Source organism: Oncorhynchus kisutch, unplaced genomic scaffold (genome assembly GCF_002021735.2).
Source record: "Oncorhynchus kisutch isolate 150728-3 unplaced genomic scaffold, Okis_V2 scaffold3899, whole genome shotgun sequence".
In the NCBI taxonomy this organism is placed as follows: Eukaryota; Metazoa; Chordata; class Actinopteri; order Salmoniformes; family Salmonidae; genus Oncorhynchus; species Oncorhynchus kisutch.
In genome coordinates this window covers 30,001-55,418 of record NW_022265844.1, presented here as the reverse complement: position 1 = coordinate 55,418, position 25,418 = coordinate 30,001, and the positions used below count along the sequence as shown (strand labels likewise).

The window sequence follows — 25,418 nt, the reverse complement described above, 5'->3', positions numbered from 1 at the left end:
AGTGTTGTTCATAAACTACTCTGTTATCTTCAGACTGTATATGACATTCATTATATTGGATGTAAAAGGGGGAAATGTGAAGCAGGTGAATTGTTGTAGAAGGTTTTGTGTGTGTGTGTGTGTGTGTGTGTGTGTGTGTGTGTGTGTGTCCAGTACATACTTGGCTCTCAGCACAGGGTCCACCCCGACTGTGGGTTCATCCAGAATCAATAACTGGGGGTTTTGAAGTAAGGCTGCTCCTAGAGACACCCTCCGTTTCTGCCCTCCGCTGTAAACACACACACGCACGCACGCACGCACGCACGCACGCACGCACGCACACACACACACACACACACACACACACACACAATGTTACATAAAACACCTGATATATCTGATCCATCCAGCTGCATTTGTTTGACATCACACTCACTGGTTTCTCAGTGTAGTAGGTGTGTTAGCAGGGCTGGTAAGGCAGCAGAGAAACCCTGCAACATTAACCTTGTGAGGTAGGGGGGATGTTTCTTGTACTACCGGGCAGTACTGGGTCCTTGTGAGGTAGGGGGGATGTGTATTGTACTACAGGGCAGTACTGGGTCCTTGTGAGGTATAAGGGGGATGTTTATTGTACTACAGGGCAGTACTGGGTCCTTGTGAGGTATAAGGGGGATGTTTATTGTACTACCGGGAAGTACTGGGTCCTTGTGAGGTAGGGGGGATGTTTATTGTACTACAGGGCAGTACTGGGTCCTTGTGAGGTATAAGGGGGATGGTTATTGTACTACAGGGCAGTACTGGGTCCTTGTGAGGTATAAGGGGGGTGTTTATTGTACTACAGGGCAGTACTGGGTCCTTGTGAAGTATAAGGGGGATGTTTATTGTACTACAGGGCAGTACTGGGTCCTTGTGAGGTATAAGGGGGATGTTTATTGTACTACAGGGCAGTACTGGGTCCTTGTGAGGTATAAGGGGGGTGTTTATTGTACTACAGGGCAGTACTGGGTCCTTGTGAGGTATAAGGGGGATGTTTATTGTACTACAGGGCAGTACTGGGTCCTTGTGAGGTATAAGGGGGGTGTTTATTGTACTACAGGGCAGTACTGGGTCCTTGTGAGGTATAAGGGGGATGTTTATTGTACTACAGGGCAGTACTGGGTCCTTGTGAGGTATAAGGGGGGTGTTTATTGTACTACAGGGCAGTACTGGGTCCTTGTGAGGTATAAGGGGGATGTTTATTGTACTACAGGGCAGTACTGGGTCCTTGTGAGGTAGGGGGGATGTGTATTGTACTACAGGGCAGTACTGGGTCCTTGTGAGGTATAAGGGGGATGTTTATTGTACTACAGGGCAGTACTGGGTCCTTGTGAGGTAGGGGGGATGCTGAGAGCTGGGGTCCACACCAGTGCTTTCACAGGTTCAAAGGCCAATTACACTACTATGACATAATTGGTGAGTTAGTTAAGACACATTTATCTGGAGGCCTTGCTTCTGTACAGTCAGAATACTGGGACTGAGGGCTGTTGGTTCTGTACAGTCAGAATACTGGGACTGAGAGCTGTTGGTTCTGTACAGTCAGGATACTGGGACTGAGAGCTGTTGGTTCTGTACAGTCAGAATACTGGGACTGAGAGCTCTTGGTTCTGTACAGTCAGGATACTGGGACTGAGAGCTGTTGGTTCTGTACAGTCAGAATACTGGGACTGAGAGCTCTTGGTTCTGTACAGTCAGGATACTGGGACTGAGAGCTGTTGGTTCTGTACAGTCAGAATACTGGGACTGAGAGCTGTTGGTTCTGTACAGTCAGAATACTGGGACTGAGAGCTGTTGGTTCTGTACAGTCAGGATACTGGGACTGAGAGCTGTTGGTTCTGTACAGTCAGAATACTGGGACTGAGAGCTGTTGGTTCTGTACAGTCAGGATACTGGGACAGAGAGTTGTTGGTTCTGTACAGTCAGAATACTGGAACTGAGAGCTGTTGGTTCTGTACAGTCAGAATACTGGAACTGAGAGCTGTTGGTTCTGTACAGTCAGGATACTGGGACAGAGAGTTGTTGGTTCTGTACAGTCAGGATACTGGGACTGAGGGCTGTTGGTTCTGTACAGTCAGAATACTGGGACTGAGAGCTGTTGGTTCTGTACAGTCAGAATACTGGGACTGAGAGCTGTTGGTTCTGTACAGTCAGAATACTGGGACTGAGAGCTGTTGGTTCTGTACAGTCAGAATACTGGGACTGAGAGCTGTTGGTTCTGTACAGTCAGGATACTGGGACTGAGGGCTGTTGGTTCTGTACAGTCAGAATACTGGGACTGAGAGCTCTTGGTTCTGTACAGTCAGAATACTGGGACTGAGAGCTGTTGGTTCTGTACAGTCAGAATACTGGGACTGAGAGCTGTTGGTTCTGTACAGTCAGGATACTGGGACAGAGAGTTGTTGGTTCTGTACAGTCAGAATACTGGGACTGAGAGCTGTTGGTTCTGTACAGTCAGAATACTGGGACTGAGAGCTGTTGGTTCTGTACAGTCAGAATACTGGGACTGAGAGCTGTTGGTTCTGTACAGTCAGAATACTGGGACTGAGAGCTCTTGGTTCTGTACAGTCAGAATACTGGGACTGAGAGCTGTTGGTTCTGTACAGTCAGAATACTGGGACTGAGAGCTGTTGGTTCTGTACAGTCAGAATACTGGGACTGAGAGCTCTTGGTTCTGTACAGTCAGAATACTGGGACTGAGAGCTGTTGGTTCTGTACAGTCAGAATACTGGGACTGAGGGCTGTTGGTTCTGTACAGTCAGAATACTGGGACTGAGAGCTGTTGGTTCTGTACAGTCAGAATACTGGGACTGAGAGCTGTTGGTTCTGTACAGTCAGGATACTGGGACTGAGAGCTCTTGGTTCTGTACAGTCAGGATACTGGGACTGAGAGCTGTTGGTTCTGTACAGTCAGGATACTGGGACAGAGAGCTGTTGGTTCTGTACAGTCAGGATACTGGGACTGAGAGCTGTTGGTTCTGTACAGTCAGAATACTGGGACTGAGGGCTGTTGGTTCTGTACAGTCAGAATACTGGGACTGAGGGCTGTTGGTTCTGTACAGTCAGAATACTGGGACTGAGAGCTGTTGGTTCTGTACAGTCAGAATACTGGGACTGAGGGCTGTTGGTTCTGTACAGTCAGAATACTGGGACTGAGAGCTGTTGGTTCTGTACAGTCAGGATACTGGGACTGAGAGCTGTTGGTTCTGTACAGTCAGAATACTGGGACTGAGAGCTGTTGGTTCTGTACAGTCAGAATACTGGGACTGAGAGCTGTTGGTTCTATACAGTCAGGATACTGGGACTGAGAGCTGTTGGTTCTGTACAGTCAGAATACTGGGACTGAGAGCTGTTGGTTCTGTACAGTCAGGATACTGGGACAGAGAGCTGTTGGTTCTGTACAGTCAGAATACTGGGACTGAGAGCTGTTGGTTCTGTACAGTCAGGATACTGGGACAGAGAGCTGTTGGTTCTGTACAGTCAGAATACTGGGACTGAGAGCTGTTGGTTCTGTACAGTCAGAATACTGGGACTGAGAGCTGTTGGTTCTGTACAGTCAGGATACTGGGACAGAGAGCTGTTGGTTCTGTACAGTCAGAATACTGGGACAGAGAGCTGTTGGTTCTGTACAGTCAGGATACTGGGACAGAGAGCTGTTGGTTCTGTACAGTCAGGATACTGGGACTGAGAGCTGTTGGTTCTGTACAGTCAGAATACTGGGACTGAGAGCTGTTGGTTCTGTACAGTCAGAATACTGGGACAGAGCTGTTGGTTCTGTACAGTCAGAATACTGGGACTGAGAGCTGTTGGTTCTGTACAGTCAGAATACTGAGACTGAGAGCTCTTGGTTCTGTACAGTCAGTGAGGGAGCCTTCTTTTGGCATTGACATCTTGACAGATGTCTGTTACAAAAACACAGCATTTTTACAGAAGCCGTGACACACAAACAGAAACTCACTCAGGAGGAAACTGTTTCCTTCTATTTCTAGCCATCTGAGCCTTGGCTGTAGCCTACTTTGTCCCCAGATCAAAATGGGATATACTAGTGTACTACTAGTGACTGTTATCCAGCTGGACAGAGTGAAGAGACCATAGATGTAGGTACATTATCATTTATACATAGTTTCCATTTGGTTTTTGTTATTTTAATGTGTATTGATATCGTTTTCCCCCTAATTAAAACAAATAAATGAACAATGATATAAATCCAACCCATCCGTGGGCCATATTTAATGGGCTCGTATGTTTGACACCACTGTTTTGACACGGTTGTGTTACCTGAGATTTCGGACTAGTTTGCTCTTCTGAGGTAGGTCCAGGAAGTCCACCAGGAAGTCCATGCGTGCCTGGGTGTCCGTAGATGACAGGCCGTGGATCCTTCCGAAGAACGTCAGGGTGTCACTGATGGTAAACTCATTGTACAACGCCAGGTCCTAAAGGAGAAACACAATATTATGTCATGGTATGTGTTGTGTTCATATCAAATCAAACTTTATTTATACAGCACATTTATTACAAAGGTGAGAAAGATAAAAACACTAAACGTTTTCTATACAAATTTGAAATGAAGATAGACAAGAACTAAATTACGAGACAAATTAAAATGGTGTGTTTTGCTACAGTATGTTATGTTGACATATCATGTTGTCATGGTATTTATAGTCATATGTCAATACACTTCCATAGTGTCTAAAAGGTTAGGAGTCCATTTGGAACTGAGGTTTGTGCATCTGTCAAATCAAATCAAATCTTATTTGTCACATGCTTGGTAAACAACAGGTGTAGACTAACAGTGAAATGCTTACATACGGGGCCCTTCCCAACAATGCTGAGAGCTTACATACGGGGCCCTTCCCAACAATGCTGAGAGCTTACATACGGGGCCCTTCCCAACAATGCTGAGAGCTTACATACGGGGCCCTTCCCAACAATGCTGAGAGCTTACATACGGGGCCCTTCCCAACAATGCTGAGAGCTTACATACGGGGCCCTTCCCAACAATGCTGAGAGCTTACATACGGGGCCCTTCCCAACAATGCTGAGAGCTTACATACGGGGCCCTTCCCAACAATGCTGAGAGCTTACTTATGGGGCCCTTCCCAACAATGCTGAGAGCTTACATACGGGGCCCTTCCCAACAATGCTGAGAGCTTACATACGGGGCCCTTCCCAACAATGCTGAGAGCTTACATACGGGGCCCTTCCCAACAATGCTGAGAGCTTACATACGGGGCCCTTCCCAACAATGCTGAGAGCTTACATACGGGGCCCTTCCCAACAATGCTGAGAGCTTACATACGGGGCCCTTCCCAACAATGCTGAGAGCTTACATACGGGGCCCTTCCCAACAATGCTGAGAGCTTACATACGGGGCCCTTCCCAACAATGCTGAGAGCTTACATACGGGGCCCTTCCCAACAATGCTGAGAGCTTACAAACGGGGCCCTTCCCAACAATGCTGAGAGCTTACATACGGGGCCCTTCCCAACAATGCTGAGAGCTTACATACGGGGCCCTTCCCAACAATGCTGAGAGCTTACATACGGGGCCCTTCCCAACAATGCTGAGAGCTTACATACGGGGCCCTTCCCAACAATGCTGAGAGCTTACATACGGGGCCCTTCGCAACAATGCTGAGAGCTTACATACGGGGCCCTTCCCAACAATGCTGAGAGCTTACATACGGGGCCCTTCCCAACAATGCTGAGAGAAATATAGAACAACAATAACACGCGGAATAAATACACAATGAGTAACGATATACCAAGCTATATACACGGGGTTACCAGTATCGAGTCCATAGGTAATTGAGGTAGATATATGGGTATGGGTAAAGGGACTAGGCAACAGGATAGATAATAGACAGTAGCAGCAGTGTACGTGATGAGTCAAAATAGTTAGTGAAAAAAGGGTCAATGCAGATTGTCCGGGTAGCAATTGGTAAACTATTTAACTAACTAGCAGTCTTATGGCTTTGGGGTAGCAGCTGTTCAGGGTCCTGTTGGTTCTAGACTTGGGGCATCAGCACCGCTTGACTTGCGGTAGAAGAGAGAACAGTCTATGGCATGGGTGGCTGGAGTCTTTTACAATATTTAGGGTCTTCTTCTGATACCGCCTGGTATAGAGGTCCTGGATGGCAGGGAGCTCTGCCCCGGTGAAGTACTGGGACCGTATGCACTACCCTCTGTAGTGCCTTGAGGTCGGATGCCAAGCAGTTGCCAGAGAGGACTAAGCACGCACCCCTGAGGGGCCCCCGTGTTGAGGATCAATGTGTTGTTACCTACCCTCACCACCTGGGGGCAGCCCGGCAGGAAGTCCAGGATCCAGTTACAGAGGGAGGTGTTCAGTCCCAGGGTCCTGAGCTTAGTGATGAGCTTGGAGGGCTCTATGGTGTTGAACACTGAGCTGTAGTCTATGAACAGCATTCTCACATAGGTGTTCCTCTTGTCCAGGTGGGAAAGTGTAGTTTGGAGTGAGATAGAGATTGCGTCATCTATGAATCTATTTACCTGTGGTATGTTGTGTACCTATAAGTTAACAGTTTACCTGTGGCATGTACCCCACCATCCTCCCAGGGACCTGGTGTCCAGGAAATGCGGGCGGCTTCCCCAACACGCTGATGTGCCCTCGGGAGATCTTCAGTGTTCCCACAATGCATTTCAACAGTGTGGTCTTCCCACACCCACTCGGACCCAGCAGGCCGTAGCTGTAAGATAACAGGAAGAACTAAATCATACATATTACTACAGTATGATAGTATAGTATGATAGTATATCATAGTATTATAGTACAGTATGATAGTATAGTATGATATGATAGTATAGTATGATAGTATATCATAGTATTATAGTACAGTATGATAGTATAGTATGATATGATAGTACAGTATGATAGTATAGTATGATATGATAGTATAGTATGATAGTATCATATGATATGATAGTATAGTATGATAGTATATTATAGTATATCATATTATGATAGTATGATAACTCACATAAAACATGGGAATCCATGTTAAACGTAATTTATATATGCAAGAACCCAATGACATTGTCTACTTTAAGGTTTAGATCAGGGGTATTCAAGTCTGACCCTACGAGGTCCGGGAGCCTGCTGCTTTTCTGTTCTCCCTGATCATTAAATTGCAAGGACCTGGTGTCCCAGGTCTAAATCAGTCCCTGATTAGAGGGGAATCACCCACCTGGTGTCCCAGGTCTAAACCAGTCATTGACTAGAGGGGAATCACCCACCTGGTGTCCCAGGTCTAAATCAGTCCCTGATTAGAGGGGAATCACCCACCTGGTGTCCCAGGTCTAAATTGTGTCCCTGGTTAGAGGGGAATCACCCACCTGGTGTCCCAGGTCTAAACCAGTCCCTGATTAGAGGGGAATCACCCACCTGGTGTCCCAGGTCTAAATCAGTCCCTGATTAGAGGGGAATCACCCACCTGGTGTCCCAGGTCTAAATCAGTCCCTGGTTAGAGGGGAATCACCCACCTGGTGTCCCAGGTCTAAACCAGTCCCTGATTAGAGGGGAATCACCCACCTGGTGTCCCAGGTCTAAATCAGTCCCTGATTAGAGGGGAATCACCCACCTGGTGTCCCAGGTCTAAACCAGTCCCTGATTAGAGGGGAATCACCCACCTGGTGTCCCAGGTCTAAATTGTGTCCCTGGTTAGAGGGGAATCACCCACCTGGTGTCCCAGGTCTAAACCAGTCCCTGATTAGAGGGGAATCACCCACCTGGTGTCCCAGGTCTAAATCAGTCCCTGGTTAGAGGGGAATCACCCACCTGGTGTCCCAGGTCTAAACCAGTCCCTGATTAGAGGGGAATCACCCACCTGGTGTCCCAGGTCTAAATCAGTCCCTGATTAGAGGGGAATCACCCACCTGGTGTCCCAGGTCTAAACCAGTCCCTGATTAGAGGGGAATCACCCACCTGGTGTCCCAGGTCTAAATTGTGTCCCTGGTTAGAGGGGAATCACCCACCTGGTGTCCCAGGTCTAAACCAGTCCCTGATTAGAGGGGAATCACCCACCTGGTGTCCCAGGTCTAAATTGTGTCCCTGGTTATAGGGGAATCACCCACCTGGTGTCCCAGGTCTAAACCAGTCATTGACTAGAGGGGAATCACCCACCTGGTGTCCCAGGTCTAAATCAGTCCCTGATTAGAGGGGAATCACCCACCTGGTGTCCCAGGTCTAAATCAGTCCCTGATTAGAGGGGAATCACCCACCTGGTGTCCCAGGTCTAAATCAGTCCCTGATTAGAGGGGAATCACCCACCTGGTGTCCCAGGTCTAAATCAGTCCCTGGTTAGAGGGGAATCACCCACCTGGTGTCCCAGGTCTAAACCAGTCCCTGATTAGAGGGGAATCACCCACCTGGTGTCCCAGGTCTAAATCAGTCCCTGATTAGAGGGGAATCACCCACCTGGTGTCCCAGGTCTAAACCAGTCCCTGATTAGAGGGGAATCACCCACCTGGTGTCCCAGGTCTAAATCAGTCCCTGATTAGAGGGGAATCACCCACCTGGTGTCCCAGGTCTAAACCAGTCCCTGATTAGAGGGGAATCACCCACCTGGTGTCCCATGTCTAAATCAGTCCCTGATTAGAGGGGAATCACCCACCTGGTGTCCCAGGTCTAAACCAGTCCCTGATTAGAGGGGAATCACCCACCTGGTGTCCCAGGTCTAAATCAGTCCCTGATTAGAGGGGAATCACCCACCTGGTGTCCCATGTCTAAATCAGTCCCTGATTAGAGGGGAATCACCCACCTGGTGTCCCAGGTCTAAACCAGTCCCTGATTAGAGGGGAATCACCCACCTGGTGTCCCAGGTCTAAATCAGTCCCTGATTAGAGGGGAATCACCCACCTGGTGTCCCATGTCTAAATCAGTCCCTGATTAGAGGGGAATCACCCACCTGGTGTCCCAGGTCTAAATCAGTCCCTGATTAGAGGGGAATCACCCACCTGGTGTCCCAGGTCTAAATCAGTCCCTGGTTAGAGGGGAATCACCCACCGGGTGTCCCAGGTCTAAACCAGTCCCTGATTACAGGGGAATCACCCACCTGGTGTCCCAGGTCTAAATCAGTCCCTGATTAGAGGGGAATCACCCACCTGGTGTCCCAGGTCTAAACCAGTCCCTGATTAGAGGGGAATCACCCACCTGGTGTCCCAGGTCTAAATCAGTCCCCGATTAGAGGGGAATCACCCACCTGGTGTCCCAGGTCTAAATCAGTCCCTGATTAGAGGGGAATCACCCACCTGGTGTCCCAGGTCTAAACCAGTCCCTGATTAGAGGGGAATCACCCACCTGGTGTCCCATGTCTAAATCAGTCCCTGATTAGAGGGGAATCACCCACCTGGTGTCCCAGGTCTAAACCAGTCCCTGATTAGAGGGGAATCACCCACCTGGTGTCCCAGGTCTAAATCAGTCCCTGATTAGAGGGGAATCACCCACCTGGTGTCCCATGTCTAAATCAGTCCCTGATTAGAGGGGAATCACCCACCTGGTGTCCCAGGTCTAAACCAGTCCCTGATTAGAGGGGAATCACCCACCTGGTGTCCCAGGTCTAAATCAGTCCCCGATTAGAGGGGAACAATGCAGTGGAACTGGCTTGGAGGCCCAGAGTTCAGTTTGAAGGTATAGAGTATCATTAGGTTTTAAGCAGAGTGCACATTATACTGTGGAGAAATACAACACAGAATAACAGCACTGTAAAAATACAAATATGTTGATTCAACATACTTTTGTAACGCTGCGAGAGGATTGTGAGTCTTGCTCAACATTTTAACATATTGGCTGAGGATTGTGAGTCTTGCTCAACATTTTAACATATTGGCTGAGGATTGTGAGTCTTGCTCAACATTTTAACATATTGGCTGAGGATTGTGAGTCTTGCTCAACATTTTAACATATTGGCTGAGGATTGTGAGTCTTGCTCAACATTTTAACATATTGGCTGAGGATTGTGAGTTTGCTCAACATTTTGGCATATTGGCTGAACCTACAGAAATTCTCATGTTGAATTGTATGTTCACTCAACTTTACATTTTAGGTTCAGTAAACATACAATTCAATCTGAGAATGTATTTGCATATTTCCCAGTGTGCCTTGCCTTTTCCAGTGAATTGTAGTTACCACCCATGACTGTATTTGTTAATGACAGAGACATGGTTGTGGAATGGCTTTCATTCCTGTAGCCTTCACCAAGTGAATGTTATCTTTAAAATTCTATTTTTTATGACCAAAAATCATAAGGCCTTCCATTGAGGGCCAAGTTACACCCTAAAACTGTTGTTTGAAACTCCTGTTTTGTAAGTAGTATTATGCTGGCTTGAAAAGTGTAATTCCTATTGGAATCCAGCCAGAGTAAGGATATTCAACAACTGGAACTTTTAATTAATGCGCTACCTGCATTGAGGATGACTGCAGGAGTAGGGAAGATTATTGAGACTACCTAAATCATCTTACCTGGAACAGCCATCTCATTAACAGGTGCAACTACGAACAGATTGGATTAGTTTAGAAACATCTATTATGTTATTTATGTTTGTGTAGCATAAGACTAATCAACCAACAAATGTGTATGCTACATTAAAAAAACAGGTATTGAAACAAACAATTCTGAAAATCAACCTGCAAGAGCATGGTGGGAAATATTGTAATGATGTGTGTGGTTTTGAGCAAACATGAATTAGTAATTTTACTAAACAAGCTTGTTCAAATGCAGCTCACTTCGAGCAGAGTTCAGTAAACAAAGTTCTTGTCCTTTTGAAGTCCCCTCAACTCACAGAATAACGCAGATTAAGCAGTTGGCTGTGTGTGTGTGTGTGTGTGTGTGTGTGTGTGTGTGTGTGTGTGTGTGTGTGTGTGTGTGTGTGTGTGTGTGTGTGTGTGTGTGTGTGTGTGTGTGTGTGTGTGTGTGTGTGTGTGTGTGTGTGTGTGTGTGAGAGGGGGGGCAGAGAGAAAGAGAAACAAAAACAGATAGAGACAGAAAGAGTAAGAGAGCGAGAGAAAGAGAGGAAAGAGAAAGATAGTTTCAACATCAACAAGAGGCTCTTCATTAAATACTGTAGATGTTTATTTTACTGGGTTTTCTTCATGTAATTCTTATATTATTTGCTTTCTACAGTCCACCTTGTCACCCTCCTCCTCCTCTGAGTGTTTACCACCCTACTCCTCCTTCTCTGAGTGTTTACCACCCTACTCCTCCTCCTCCTCTGAGTGTTCACCACCCTACTCCTCCTCCTCCTCTGAGTGTTCACCACCCTACTCCTCCTCCTCTGAGTGTTTACCACCCTACTCCTCCTCCTCCTCTGAGTGTTCACCACCCTACTCCTCCTCCTCTGAGTGTTCACCACCCTACTCCTCCTCCTCTGAGTGTTCACCACCCTACTCCTCCTCCTCTGAGTGTTTACCACCCTACTCCTCCTCCTCCTCTGAGTGTTTACCACCCTACTCCTCCTCCTCTGAGTGTTTACCACCCTACTCCTCCTCCTCTGAGTGTTTACCACCCTACTCCTCCTCCTCCTCTGAGTGTTCACCACCCTACTCCTCCTCCTCCTCTGAGTGTTCACCACCCTACTCCTCCTCCTCTGAGTGTTTACCACCCTACTCCTCCTCCTCCTCTGAGTGTTCACCACCCTACTCCTCCTCCTCTGAGTGTTCACCACCCTACTCCTCCTCCTCTGAGTGTTCACCACCCTACTCCTCCTCCTCTGAGTGTTTACCACCCTACTCCTCCTCCTCTGAGTGTTTACCACCCTCCTCCTCCTCCTCTGAGTGTTTACCACCCTACTCCTCCTCCTCCTCTGAGTGTTTACCACCCTACTCCTCCTCCTCTGAGTGTTTACCACCCTACTCCTCCTCTGAGTGTTTACCACCCTACTCCTCCTCCTCCTCTGAGTGTTCACCACCCTACTCCTCCTCCTCCTCCTCCTCCTCTGAGTGTTTACCACCCTCCTCCTCCTTCTCCTCTGAGTGTTTACCACCCTACTCCTCCTCCTCTGAGTGTTTACCACCCTACTCCTCCTCCTCTGAGTGTTTACCACCCTACTCCTCCTCCTCTGAGTGTTTACCACCCTACTCCTCCTCTGAGTGTTTACCACCCTACTCCTCCTCCTCCTCTGAGTGTTCACCACCCTACTCCTCCTCCTCCTCCTCCTCCTCTGAGTGTTTACCACCCTCCTCCTCCTTCTCCTCTGAGTGTTTACCACCCTACTCCTCCTCCTCTGAGTATTTACCACCCTACTCCTCCTCCTCTGAGTGTTCACCACCCTACTCCTCCTCCTCTGAGTGTTTACCACCCTACTCCTCCTTCTCTGAGTGTTTACCACCCTACTCCTCCTCCTCCTCTGAGTGTTTACCACCCTACTCCTCCTCCTCCTCTGAGTGTTTACCACCCTACTCCTCCTCCTCTGAGTGTTTACCACCCTACTCCTCCTCCTCCTCTGAGTGTTTACCACCCTACTCCTCCTCCTCCTCTGAGTGTTTACCACCCTACTCCTCCTTCTCTGAGTGGTTTACCACCCTACTCCTCCTCCTCCTCTGAGTGTTTACCACCCTACTCCTCCTCCTCCTCTGAGTGTTCACCACCCTACTCCTCCTCCTCCTCTGAGTGTTTACCACCCTACTCCTCCTCCTCCTCTGAGTGTTTACCACCCTACTCCTCCTCCTCCTCTGAGTGTTCACCACCCTACTCCTCCTCCTCCTCCTCTGAGTGTTTACCACCCTACTCCTCCTCCTCCTCTGAGTGTTTACCACCCTACTCCTCCTCCTCCTCTGAGTGTTTACCACCCTACTCCTCCTCCTCTGAGTGTTTACCACCCTACTCCTCCTCCTCCTCTGAGTGTTTACCACCCTACTCCTCCTCCTCCTCTGAGTGTTTACCACCCTACTCCTCCTCCTCTGAGTGTTTACCACCCTACTCCTCCTTCTCTGAGTGTTCACCATCCTGTCACCTTACTCCTCCTTCTCTGAGTGTTCACCATCCTGTCACCTTACTCCTCCTCCTCTGAGTGTTCACCACCCTCCTCCTCCTCCTCTGAGTGTTCACCACCCTCCTCCTCCTCCTCTGAGTGTTCACCACCCTACTCCTCCTCCTTCTCTGAGTGTTCACCTACCCTCCTCCCCATCCTTCTCTGAGTGTTCACCACCCTACTCCTCCTCCTCTGAGTGTTCACCACCCTACTCCTCCTCCTTCTCAGTGTTCACCACCCTCCTCCTCCTCCTCTGAGTGTTCACCACCCTACTCCTCCTCCTTCTCAGTGTTCACCACCCTACTCCTCCTCCTCTGAGTGTTCACCACCCTCCTCCCCCTCCTCCTCTGAGTGTTCACCACCCTACTCCTCCTCCTCTGAGTGTTCACCACCCTACTCCTCCTCCTCTGAGTGTTTACCACCCTGTCGCCCTACTCCGGCTTTTCACTAGGTTCAGACCCAGGCCCTTTTGTAATGGAATCTGAGGCTCTGTGTAAATCCAATCTAATTGAGCTGTGTGTCAGTGGAGCTCACATCACCTGCCACTCAGGGAGAGAGATGTTGAAACAACAATACTTTATAAGAAAGAGAATTGTGCTGAAGAGAAAGTATTCAGCTGTTACAACTGTCAAAGGACAATATTCAGCCACTACTGTTGAGGCAACAAACATTTCAGCTGTTAGGCTATCATCAGTGTGTGGACAAAAACACAATTACATATTAATAACATGTAAGATCATTACATATTAATAACATGTAAGATCATTACATATTAATAACATGAAAGACCATTACATATTAATAACATGAAAGACCATTACATATTAATAACATGAAAGACCATTACATATTAATAACATGTAAGACCATTACATATTAATAACATGAAAGACCAATACATATTAATAACATGTAAGAACATTCCATATTAATAACATGTAAGACCATTACATATTAATAACATGAAAGACCAATACATATTAATAACATGTAAGAACATTCCATATTAATAACATGAAAGACCATTACATATTAATAACATAAAATACCATTACATATTAATAACATGTAAGTCCATTACATATTAATAACATGTAAGAACATTACATATTAATAACATGTAAGAACATTACATATTAATAACATGTAAGTCCATTACATATTAATAACATGTAAGTCCATTACATATTAATACCATGTAAGTCCATTACTTATTAGCGATATGAACATGCTCTGTCTTACTGCGGGGTGAAGTGGTGTTTTGACTTATCCTGGACACTCAGGACAACCTTTTCTGATTGAATACCCCACAGGGCAGTACGCACTACTGAGGTCAGTGTCATGGTGTAAGGTCAGGGTTAGGACTGGGTAAGGTTGTAGTGTCAATGTGGTTTACTCACATCTGTCCCTGTGGTACGGTCAAGTTGAGGTTACTCAGGACTTTGAGTTCACCGTACGACCGACACACTTCCCGACACCGGATCGCCGAACCCCCCAGCCCCGGGGAGGGGGGAGGAGCTTCCTCGTCTGCCTTCATCCTTCCCTCCGCCAACTGGAAGAAGAAAAACAAATGTAAAAAAATCAATCACCCCCCTTCACAGCATTATGGCCCAGTGTTGTGATTAGGGTTTCTTTCCCAAAATTCCCAGGTTTTCCCGAAACCCCAGTTAGAAGATTCATGGAATCAGGTAGGAATAGGCAGGAAATCCAGGAATCCTCCAACCAGGGTTTCAGGAAAACCTGGGAATTTGGGGAAAGTTACCCGAATGTTGCAGCCCAAGTAGCAATTGAGGGAGAATAGCCGGGGCAGGACGTGAACCGGCGTCTATGGTTACAGGGCAAGTGTACTACCACCTATGCCATTAAGGGTCTCGTTGCAGAAACAGACGCAGTAGCACATACAGGGAAAACACACTAGGCTGCGTTACAAAGGGCACCACCATATTCCAGATGTAGTGCACTACATTTGACCAGAGCCCATATAGGACCCTGGTCAAAAGTAGTGCACTATCTATGGCCAGAGCCCATATAGGACCCTGGTCAAAATATGGAAAATTGGTTGTCATTTGGGATGCAGACCAACTAAGGACTTGCTCATTACGGACAACAGAAAGTGAACTAAATGACATCTCCTCAGCAACTAGCTGCCATGAATCTGTGTCTGTGTCCTGTAGCAGACCTGTGTTGAAATATTATTTGAAAATAATTTCAAATGCTTTCTCTGTGCTTGATTGATCTTGCCTGGTTTAATGGGACCAATAGAATAGTCCCACAACTGTAAACCCTGCCCATCTGGCACTCCAGGCAGGCTAAAGCAAACGATCAAAGTATTTGAGAGAGTTCAAAACAGAATATGAATCCAGGTCTGGTGGTGGCGTGCCTGTAACTTGGCCTGCATTGAATCTAGGTCATAGAGCAACCCAGACTGGCACCCTATTCCCTACGTAGTGCACAACTTTTCACCAAGGCCCATAGGGATATAGTGGTCTATATAGGGAATAGGGTACCATTTGGGACGCACCCTAGTTCAAAATCATCTTTAATCCCTGCCTCCTTTCCCTGGGTTCCCTTGTTTGTCTCCCTTTCTCTGTGTTGGCTTCCCCTGTTTATCTCCCTTTCTCTGTGTTGGCTTCCCTTGTTTGTCTCCCTTTCTCTGTGTTGGCTTCCCCTGTTTGTCTCCCTTTCTCTGTGTTGGCTTCCCCTGTTTGTCTCCCTTTCTCTGTGTTGGCTTCCCCTGTTTGTCTCCCTTTCTCTGTGTTGGCTTCCCTTGTTTGTCTCCCTTTCTCTGTGTTGGCTTCCCCTGTTTGTCTCCCTTTCTCTGTGTTGGCTTCCCTTGTTTGTCTCCCTTTCTCTGTGTTGGCTTCCCTTGTTTGTCTCCCTTTCTCTGTGTTAGCTTCCCCTGTTTGTCTCCCTTTCTCTGTGTTGGCTTCTCTCGTTTGTCTCCCTTTCTCTGTGTTGGCTTCCCTCGTTTGTCTCCCTTTCTCTGTGTTGGCTTCCCTCGTTTGTCTCCCTTTCTCTGTGTTGGCTTCCCTTGTTTGTCTCCCTTTCTCTGTGTTGGCTTCCCTCGTTTGTCTCCCTTTCTCTGTGTTGGCTTCCCTCGTTTGTCTCCCTTTCTCTGTGTTGGCTTCCCTCATTTGTCTCCCTTTCTCTGTGTTGGCTTCCCCGTTCTCCCTCACATAATCCAGCATCTTTCATTCCACCGTGACGAGATTAGAGGGAAACCACTCCGTAATCTGACTCATTCGATCAAGGTCACCTTCTTTGACACAATTCCACCTGGCAGCATATGTACAGACCGGTACTATTGTTATAATAGTAATAGCCAGGACATTGTTGTGCTGTGATAACGTTGTAATATAGGATATTGATAAGTGAGACATTATAAAGCCCATCTACACAGACAGACGTATTCATTCACTGTAAGGGAATTTGTCCATGGTTCTATTCTTTCTGCTTGAAGTTCAACGTTTTTATTAATCAAATTGCAGACCGAGAATGATCTGAAATACTTGATATTAACAGATTAAAGAGTCCAGGTCAAGTTTAAAGAAGCTCCATAAAAATAAGAAAAGGGTAAAAAAGGTATCATTTGAGCCATCCAACAAGATGTTGAAGTAAACTACTGTGTTCACCAGATTACTTCAAATTAAGAAAATAAATTGGAAGCCAGGTAGGCTACATTTGATGCTAACGACGAGTGTCACACCGATTTGTCGTTATTATATCAGATACCCACTGATACTGTACTATACGTTTAACCTACCTAATCTTTGAAAGAGGGACAATCACAAACTATATAAAAACACAAAAACACAAGCTGAATGCTTAATTTAGCCAACTAGGAATAACAGCTTGTCCAACATTGTGACAGGGACTCACCTGTAATAGTCCTTCTCCTCAAGGAGACGTTTAGTAGCCTACTGGGGATGAAGAGCAACAATGTAGCCACCTGCACTGTAGTCTGTGTGTGTCTGCCTAGCCAACAGTGTAGGTAGGTTATATTGCAACGTGGTAGAGCAGGTTGGGTTTCGAGAAGGGAGAAGTCTCTCCCTGGAATACATGCACCTGTTATTCTACTACTAAATTACATTAACAAGAGAATTAGCGAGACAAATTATAAACTAGAAAAACAAACCACGACACTCCTACCACGACACCATCCTATGATTTCCTTCAGTTTAGGTAGCCTATATATGGCAGCGGGACTCCATCGTAATAAACGGAGCAGCCATATATTCTGTTGTAACTGTAACAGCAAATTCATTTATAGGCGCAATAACATTCCAACTGGTGCCGGTTCGCTCTATCGTGAATCAGCAGTGCATTTATCCAAAGCTAATTTAGCCTGTCTGCTATCATCACAATCCGATACAGAATATAGAACAAGCTTTCGCTCTCCAATCATCTTGTAGACAAAAACTACCTTACAGAGAGCCTGCCAACTTCCGCTTCACAGCACGTCCAAAACGGAGCATGTCGGACTCTGTCGATTCGCCCAACTAGCGCAGTTATCCTACAATTGACCATGAATTCGGCAGCGAAAGCGTCATGCATGCATGACCTGTGATGCGTGTTGGTGCCTGGCTATTTTTATACATCGGTTGGCTACATGCCGGTATAGACAGCTGCTAGGTTTTCACGTCATTTCAAATCAATGCTTCTTTTATAAACGCCGCAGTGCACTTCCACTCTGCACCAGACATTCCATTTTTATGCCCACGGGAACGGAATTCAAACACGCGTCTCCTTTTATTCCATCACTATCTTTTCCCACATCCTAAGGATGTCCCTATTTACTGGGCCTATGGTGCTTTTTTCTGAAATGCTAATTGTCTATGGAGTTATTTCAGCATATACATATCAGCGTTGCATTGTCAGATCTTCCATAAAATACCTCACTAAATAATGCCAGCTTTTCCGGCTTACAAACGTGGCATACCTGCTCCTCCATCTCGGTGCATTCGGGCGGTCCTCCTTTCGTCGCAGCATCATCCGCGGCTGCTGCCTCAGAGGCCATGGTCGTCGGTTGGCGGGAGATGCATCCAGCCTCAGCTCCCCAGCAGATGGCCTCACTAAAATCAATAGGCTACTATCTCCATCTACTGGCGGTGAAGGAAAGGGAACTATAGGAAAGGTGTCTGAAAACAGACCAATACTATATTTTATTAGCAAGCATCAAATGCAAACAATACAGGCAATCATACAAACATGTATAAACATGTTCAGTAACATCTGACCACACAAAACAGAGCCAATTAATTTACATAATATCAACAGAAAAGTGCCTTAGGCCAAATTAATTAAGATTATGTGTCTGAAAATGTCAGATGAGACAATACTTTTTCCAATGGGAGTAACAAAAAAAACGTGTGCATCAACTATATCGTTTTTTGGTCATGCCTGTCTAAACCGCCCCTCTGTGTGAGCATCAGAACCACTGAACCCAACTCTTCCCTGACCCGCACAGCCTGCAGAGATGAGAGAGGCCACACACTCTAGATAGAGATAGAGAGAGAGGACACACACACACTTTGAAATTAAAATATGTCACTCTAAATAGCATCTGCTGAATGACAAAAATGTAATGTGTAAATGTTATTGTGTGTTACCTAGCCTGCCCCTCCAACCTAACCTTCACAGGGCTACCCCTGCCCCTCCAACCTAGCCTTCACAGGGCTACCCCTGCCCCTCGACCTAGCCTTCACAGGGCTACTGCCCCTCTAACCAAGCCTTCACAGGGCTACTGCCCCTCTAACCAAGCCTTCACAGGGCCTGTCTGCAGCTGTAAATCCAGGAGTGGCCTCCATTGCCACCAAAAGTCTCACAAGTAAAGGAAACAGGCACGATGGATTCCATAAGCAAGTAAATGTGTTTTTTTCCATGTTAGATGCTGGATGCAGCTGTAGGGAGGGTTCCAGTCCTGCCTGCAGTAACAGGGGGAGCCAGTAGGAGGTGTAGAACAACTGACTGAGGCCCTCACACAACAGTCCACATAACTCCTCTCCAGTGAGAATGCTCCCATTCGGCTGCTCTGGTCTGGAGAGGCTGCCGCTCGGCTGCTCTGGTCTTGAGAGGCTCCCGCTCGGCTGCTCTGGTCTGGAGAGGCTGCCGCTCGGCTGCTCTGGTCTGGAGAAGCTCCTGCTCGGCTGCTCTGGTCTGGAGAGGCTCCCGCTCGGCTGCTCTGGTCTGGAGAGGCTCCCGCTCGGCTGCTCTGGTCTGGAGAGGCTCCCGCTCGGCTGCTCTGGTCTGGAGAGGCTCCTGCTCGGCTGCTCTGATCTGGAGAGGCTCCAGCTCGGCTGCTCTGGTCTGGAGAGGCTCCTGCTCGGCTGCTCTGGTCTGGAGAGGCTGCCGCTCGGCTGCTCTGGTCTGGAGAGGCTCCCGCTCGGCCGCTCTGGTCTGGAGAGGCTCCTGCTCGGCTGCTCTGGTCTGGGTATGCCCCTGTGTTTGAGGATATACTGCATCTCTGATTCATAACAGGTCAGAATGTAGAACCATATCTGTTCTGTATGTGTGTGGTGTGTGTGTGTATGTCTGTTTACCTTAAGAGCAGCCTGATGAAGGCAGGATCTCTTGGAGCCACAGTGTCTTGTGTATGTTCCGTTGACCTCTCTCCCTTCCCGAACCAGCAACTCCACCATCTCTGTGTGTCCAGCGTCTACAGCTACACAGACCATCCAATAACATTTGATATAAAACTTCTAAGAAGGTTGACGAAGTCCTTCTGTTGTGTGTGTGTTACCGGAGTATAGAGGACAGGACATAGAGATGCCGTCCGCTGGCTTATTGGGGGTCAGCGTCTGTTTCAAGGAGGAGTTGGACCACATCCAGGTGTCCATTCTGAACAGCCATGTACCGCACCGACTGACCCGCATCTGTCAGAGTGTTCACGTAGGCAAGGCAACCAAGGGAAGAGCTTGCTGCACCGAGCCAATGGAAAGAGGATCCTCTTTAGCCTATTGAGGTGCCCTTTCAGGTGCCAAGTAGGCTCGGGCAGTGTACTGTATACCGGGGTATTTGGAGAAAAGCCACGGGATGTTCTTTTTTAAATTCCATCGTAACTATTTATTTGAAGTTTATTTTAAAACATTTGAATATTTGTATTTACTTTTTAAGTAAATACCTGCAGTCAACTTGTGCAATACATTAGGAGATGAAGAAGATCAAGTTGTTCACTTCAACTGTCACAATGTTTCATTATGAAGCTTACCGGGCGTCCCCAGTCACATGCTGTTTGTTTACTCACTGTTGTGCAGCAGAGGCCAACAGCATGTCACCCTGTAGCCCACTGCTGTTTGTTTACTCACTGTTGTGCAGCAGAGGCCAGCAGCATGTCACCCTGTAGCCCACTGCTGTTTGTTTACTCACTGTTGTGCAGCAGAGGCCAGCAGCATGTCACCCTGTAGCCCACTGCTGTTTGTTTACTCACTGTTGTGCAGCAGAGGCCAACAACATGCCACCATGTAGCCTACTGCTGTTTGTTTACTCACTGTTGTGCAGCAGAGGCCAGCAGCATGTCACCCTGTAGCCCACTGCTGTTTGTTTACTCACTGTTGTGCAGCAGAGGCCAGCAGCATGTCACCCTGTAGCCCACTGCTGTTTGTTTACTCACTGTTGTGCAGCAGAGGCCAACAACATGCCACCCTGTAGCCCACTGCTGTTTGTTTACTCACTGTTGTGCAGCAGAGGCCAGCAGCATGTCACCCTGTAGCCCACTGCTGTTTGTTTACTCACTGTTGTGCAGCAGAGGCCAGCAGCATGTCACCCTGTAGCCCACTGCTGTTTGCAGGGTCAGTCCCTGGATGGGAGACCAGATGCTGATGGAAGTGGTGTCGGAGGGCCAGTAGGAGGCGCTCTTTCCTCTGGTCTAACAAATTGGTCAATAAAGATTCAATGGCATTTATTGTAAGAGTAGGGGTGTTAACCCTGGTGTCCTGGCTAAATTCCCCATCTGGCCCTCATACCATCATGGACACCTAATCATCCCCAGCTTCCAATTGGCTCATTCATCTTCCCCGTAACTATTGGGTGGAATGAGATGTCCGATGAGCAGATGTCCACATACTTTTGGTTGTGTAAGTGTTTAGCTTCCTCTGTATTTAACTTATCTCAATGAACAATATTTTAAATAGGTCAAAATCCAGAGGCTCCAGTCCACATTTCTGTCTCCAACCTACACTAAACCACATAACATTACTAATAACATTACTGTTATTCTCCATGCTTCTTATATTAGTCCACTTCTTCCCAGTTGCCAGGACAACAAACTGCTTATTTGTAGTCTGATATGCCTAGTTGTCTTTTTAATTTTATTGTTAAAAAAAATACCAATATAGAAAAACAAACAGAGTACACAACAGAGTATCTAAACATAACAGAGTACACAACAGAGTATCCAAACATAACAGAGTACACAACAGAGTATCCAAACATAACAAACAGAGTGCATAACAGAGTATCCAAACATAACAAACAGAGTGCACAACAGAGTATCCAAACATAACAAACAACAGTCAGGGTAATGCAGCCCATACATTATGTCAACACCTTATCACTACATTCAACCTTGTGCTGGTTTTTCTTATCAGAAAAAGACATGTTCTTTATATATTGTTCAATTTCATTCCAAAAATAGTAAAGAGGTTTTTGTCATTTACATTTATGAATATGGAATTGAGATAAAATACCAATGAGGTTGATTTAAGAAGAAATTATTTGCTATACTTTTAAAACCAAATATCACATTCTCAAGTAAAAGGGAAAATGTTTATGATCAAAAAAAAATCTTCAGATATCTTGCCACAGCTTCCTGGTATAAGAGCAATACCAAACTAAATGTGAAGCAGTCTCCTGTTGGTCATTACAGAAGGTAATATTGGTCATTACAACAGAAGGTAATATTGGTCATTACAGAAGGTCATGTTGGTCATTACAACAGAAGGTAATATTGGTCATTACAGAAGGTCATGTTGGTCATTACAGAAGGTCATGTTGGTCATTACAGAAGATAGGTCATTACAGAAGGTAATGTTGGTCATTACAGAAGGTAATGTTGATCATCACAGAATGTCATGTTGGTCATTACAGAAGGTAGGTCATTACAGAAGGTAATGTTGGTCATTACAGAAGGTAATGTTGATCATCACAGAAGGTAATGTTGGTCATCACAGAAGGTAATGTTGGTCATTACAGAAGATCATGTTGGTCATTACAGAAGGTAGGTCATTACAGAAGGTACTGTTGGTCATCACAAAAGGTAATGTTGATCATCACAGAAGGTAATGTTGGTCATTACAGAAGGTAATGTTTGTCATTACAGAAGGTAATGGCGGTCATTACAGAATGTAATGTTGGTAAGCTTGGTCATTACAGAAGGTAATGTCGGTTATTACAGAAGGTCATGTTGGCAAGGTCGGTCATTACAGAAGGTAATGTTGGCCATTACAGAAGGCAATGTTGATAATGTTGATCATCACAGAAGGTAATGTTGGTAATGTTGGGCATTACATAAGGTAATGGTGGTAATGGTGTTCATCACAGAAGGTAATGTTGATAATGCTGGTCATTACAGAAGGTGATGCTGGTCATTACAGAAGGTAATGTTGGTAATGTTGGTCATCACAGAAGGTAATGTTGGTCATTATAGAAGGTAATGTTGGTAATGTTGGTCATTACAGAAGGTAATGTTGGTCATTACAGAAGGTAATGTTGGTCATTACAGAAGGTAATGTTGATCATTACAGAAGGTAATGTTGGTCATTACAGAAGGTGATGTTGATCATTACAGAAGGTAATGTTGGTCATTACAGAAGGTACAAGAAACATCAATGTATTTTTTGAAACTTCAAGATCATGTTTAGTAGGGCGGCACTTGTGGATTCATTTATATTAAACCTCTTTAATATTATTAGTAAAAAGAAACTTCTGAGAAAGAGACCAAACATTTCCCCAATGAATATTTCTTAAAAGGGCATTCTAGAAAGACATGACATATGGGCCAAAAATCCTTTCTCTGGCCAAAAGCTACGCCATGCCCACGGACGTTAGTTCCTTCTGCGCAACGAAGTATGTAGCGAACATCGAGCAGCGGAATGATTCAGTTTGAGTTGCCAGGCAACCTAGTTGTGCGTTTGAAAGTCAGTCTAATGAGGCTACGCATAACTCTGACCCCAACAGCTGCTTTGACAAAAAAGACCCTTCTTAACTTTTAACAATTCCAGCCTTGTGTTACCAGTACAACAAATAATCCTACATAAAACACCTGTGCAACCAATGCAATAATGGCAATTAACTATCAACAATATGCAAAGCTGTATCGGGAAAACACACTAACATTACAGACTTATAACGGCAGAACAGTAGAATCGTGCTGTAAACGTATCACACCCATTCTTGTTATTGTCCATAATAACAGTCCTCAGACGATGATCACTCTTCTGACGGTGATTACACTCGTAACACCTGAGTGGGCGGGTGCAGTGTCCAGACGCACATTTCAGGCATTTTGATTGGTTTGTGAGTGACAAATAGATAGGTTGAGTAGCCAAACTAACGTGACTGAGGGGGAAAGTTACCCTATCTGCACTGACCCTACACACACTCACTAGACTATATACACACACCATATACACACTCACTAGACTATATACGCACACCATATACACACTCACTAGACTATATATATACACACACCATATACACACTCACTTACACACCCCACATTGACACTCCCACACAAAACCCTCACACACTCACATACACTACATAAGCACACATCTTCCCTGGGCAGGTGTCTCACATCCTCAGCTTGAGGATGACGATGGCCAGGATGACGAAGAAAGTGTTCCAGCCCAGGGTGACAACAAAGCCTCGCCACACTATCATCCTGGAGAGACCCCAGCCTGAGGGAGAGACAAGGTAAGATGGTGTCTTTCTGTCTCTCTGTGTGTGTGTGTGGGAGAGAGAGTTTGTGTGTGTGTGTGTCTGTACTGTGATATGAAGATGAGACAGACAGACAGACTGAGAGAGAGCAGGATATCTTTCCTCCACTGTGAGCTTGGGACTATGTTGTGCGTGTGTGTGTGTGTGTTCTTTTTCAGGACCTTGTCTTTCAAAGATCATTCGTAAAAATACAAATAACTTCACAGATTTTCATTGTAAATGGTTTGAACACTGTTTCCCATGCTCGTCGGTCGTTAAGACACTAACAACTTACGGACGGTAGGCAATTAAGGTCACAAAACAAGGACACTAAAGAGGCCTTTCTACTGACTCTGAAAAACACCAAAGAAAGATGCCCAGGGTCCCTGCTCATCTACGTGTATGTGCCTTAGGCATGCTGCAAGGAGGCATGAGGACTGCAGATGTGGCCAGGACAAAACATTGCAATGTCAGTACTGTGAGACGCCTAAGACAGCGCTACAGGGAGACAGGACGGACAGCTGATCGTCCTCGCAGTGGCAGACCACGTCTAACAACACCTGCACAGGATCGGTACGTCCGAACATCACCCCTGCGGGAGAGGTACAGGATGGCAACAACAACTGCCCGAGTTACACCAGGAACGCACAATCCCTCCATCAGTGCTCAGACTGTCCGCAATAGGCTGAGAGAGGCTGGACTGAGGGCTTGTAGGTCTGTTGTAAGGCAGGTCCTCACCTCTCCTATGGGCACAAACCCACCGTCGCTGGACCAGACAGGACTTGCAAAAAGTGTTCTTCACTGACGAGTCGTGGTTTTGTCTCACCAGGGGTGATGGTTGGATTCGCATTTATCATCGAAGGAATGAGTGTTACACCGAGGCCTGTACTCTGGAGTGGGATCGATTTGGAGGTGAAGGATCCGTGATTGTCTGGGACGGTGTGTCACAGCATCATCGGACTGAGCTTGTTGTCGTTGCAGGCAATCTCAACGCTGTGCGTTACAGGGAAGACATTCTCCTCCCTCCTGTGGTACCCTTCCTGCAGGCTCATTCTGACATGACCCTCCAGCATGACAATGCCACCAGCCATACTGCTCGTTCTGTGTGATTTCCTGCAAGACAGGAATGTCAGTGTTCTGCCATGGCCATCGAAGAGCCCGGATCTAAATCCCATTGAGCACATCTGGGACCTGTTGGATCGGGGGGTGAGGGCTAGGGCCATTCCCCCCAGAAATGTCTGGGAACTTGCAGGTGCATTGGTGGAAGAGTGGGGTAACATCTCACAGCAAGAACGGGCAAATCTGGGGCAGTCCATGAGGAGGAGATGCACTGCAGTACTTAATGCAGCTGGTGGCCACAGCAGATGCTGACTGTTACTTTTGATTTTGACCTTTGTTCAGGGACACATTATTCAATTTCTGTTAGTCACATGTCTGTGGAACTTGTTCAGTTTATGTCTCAGTTGTTGAATCTTGTTATGTTCATACACATATTTAAACATGTTA

At 46.5% G+C, this 25,418-nt stretch overlaps 1 protein-coding gene and 1 pseudogene across 6 annotated transcripts in view; both read right to left on the bottom strand.

Moving 5' to 3' along the window:
* The window catches only part of LOC116372077 (ABC transporter G family member 20), a 51,040-nt gene extending 32,948 nt beyond the window's left edge, over positions 1-18,092 (bottom strand). Inside the window, exons 1-6 of one of the 6 annotated variants that reach the window (XM_031821160.1) lie at positions 17,419-17,575; positions 16,875-16,915; positions 14,396-14,547; positions 6,559-6,718; positions 4,291-4,445; positions 161-268 (exon numbers count right to left, since the gene is read on the bottom strand). In XM_031821160.1, coding sequence (XP_031677020.1) covers positions 161-268; positions 4,291-4,445; positions 6,559-6,718; positions 14,396-14,532 — 560 coding nt within the window. In that variant the 5' untranslated portion in view covers positions 14,533-14,547; positions 16,875-16,915; positions 17,419-17,575. Of the gene's footprint in view, positions 1-160; positions 269-4,290; positions 4,446-6,558; positions 6,719-14,395; positions 14,548-16,874; positions 17,579-17,934 lie in introns of those variants that run through there. The other 5 variants (XM_031821161.1, XM_031821158.1, XM_031821157.1 and 2 more) reach the window with 5 other exon arrangements.
* A 3,188-nt stretch (positions 18,093-21,280) lies between these two features.
* The window catches only part of LOC109877359 (ABC transporter G family member 20-like), a 33,307-nt pseudogene continuing 29,169 nt past the window's right edge, over positions 21,281-25,418 (bottom strand).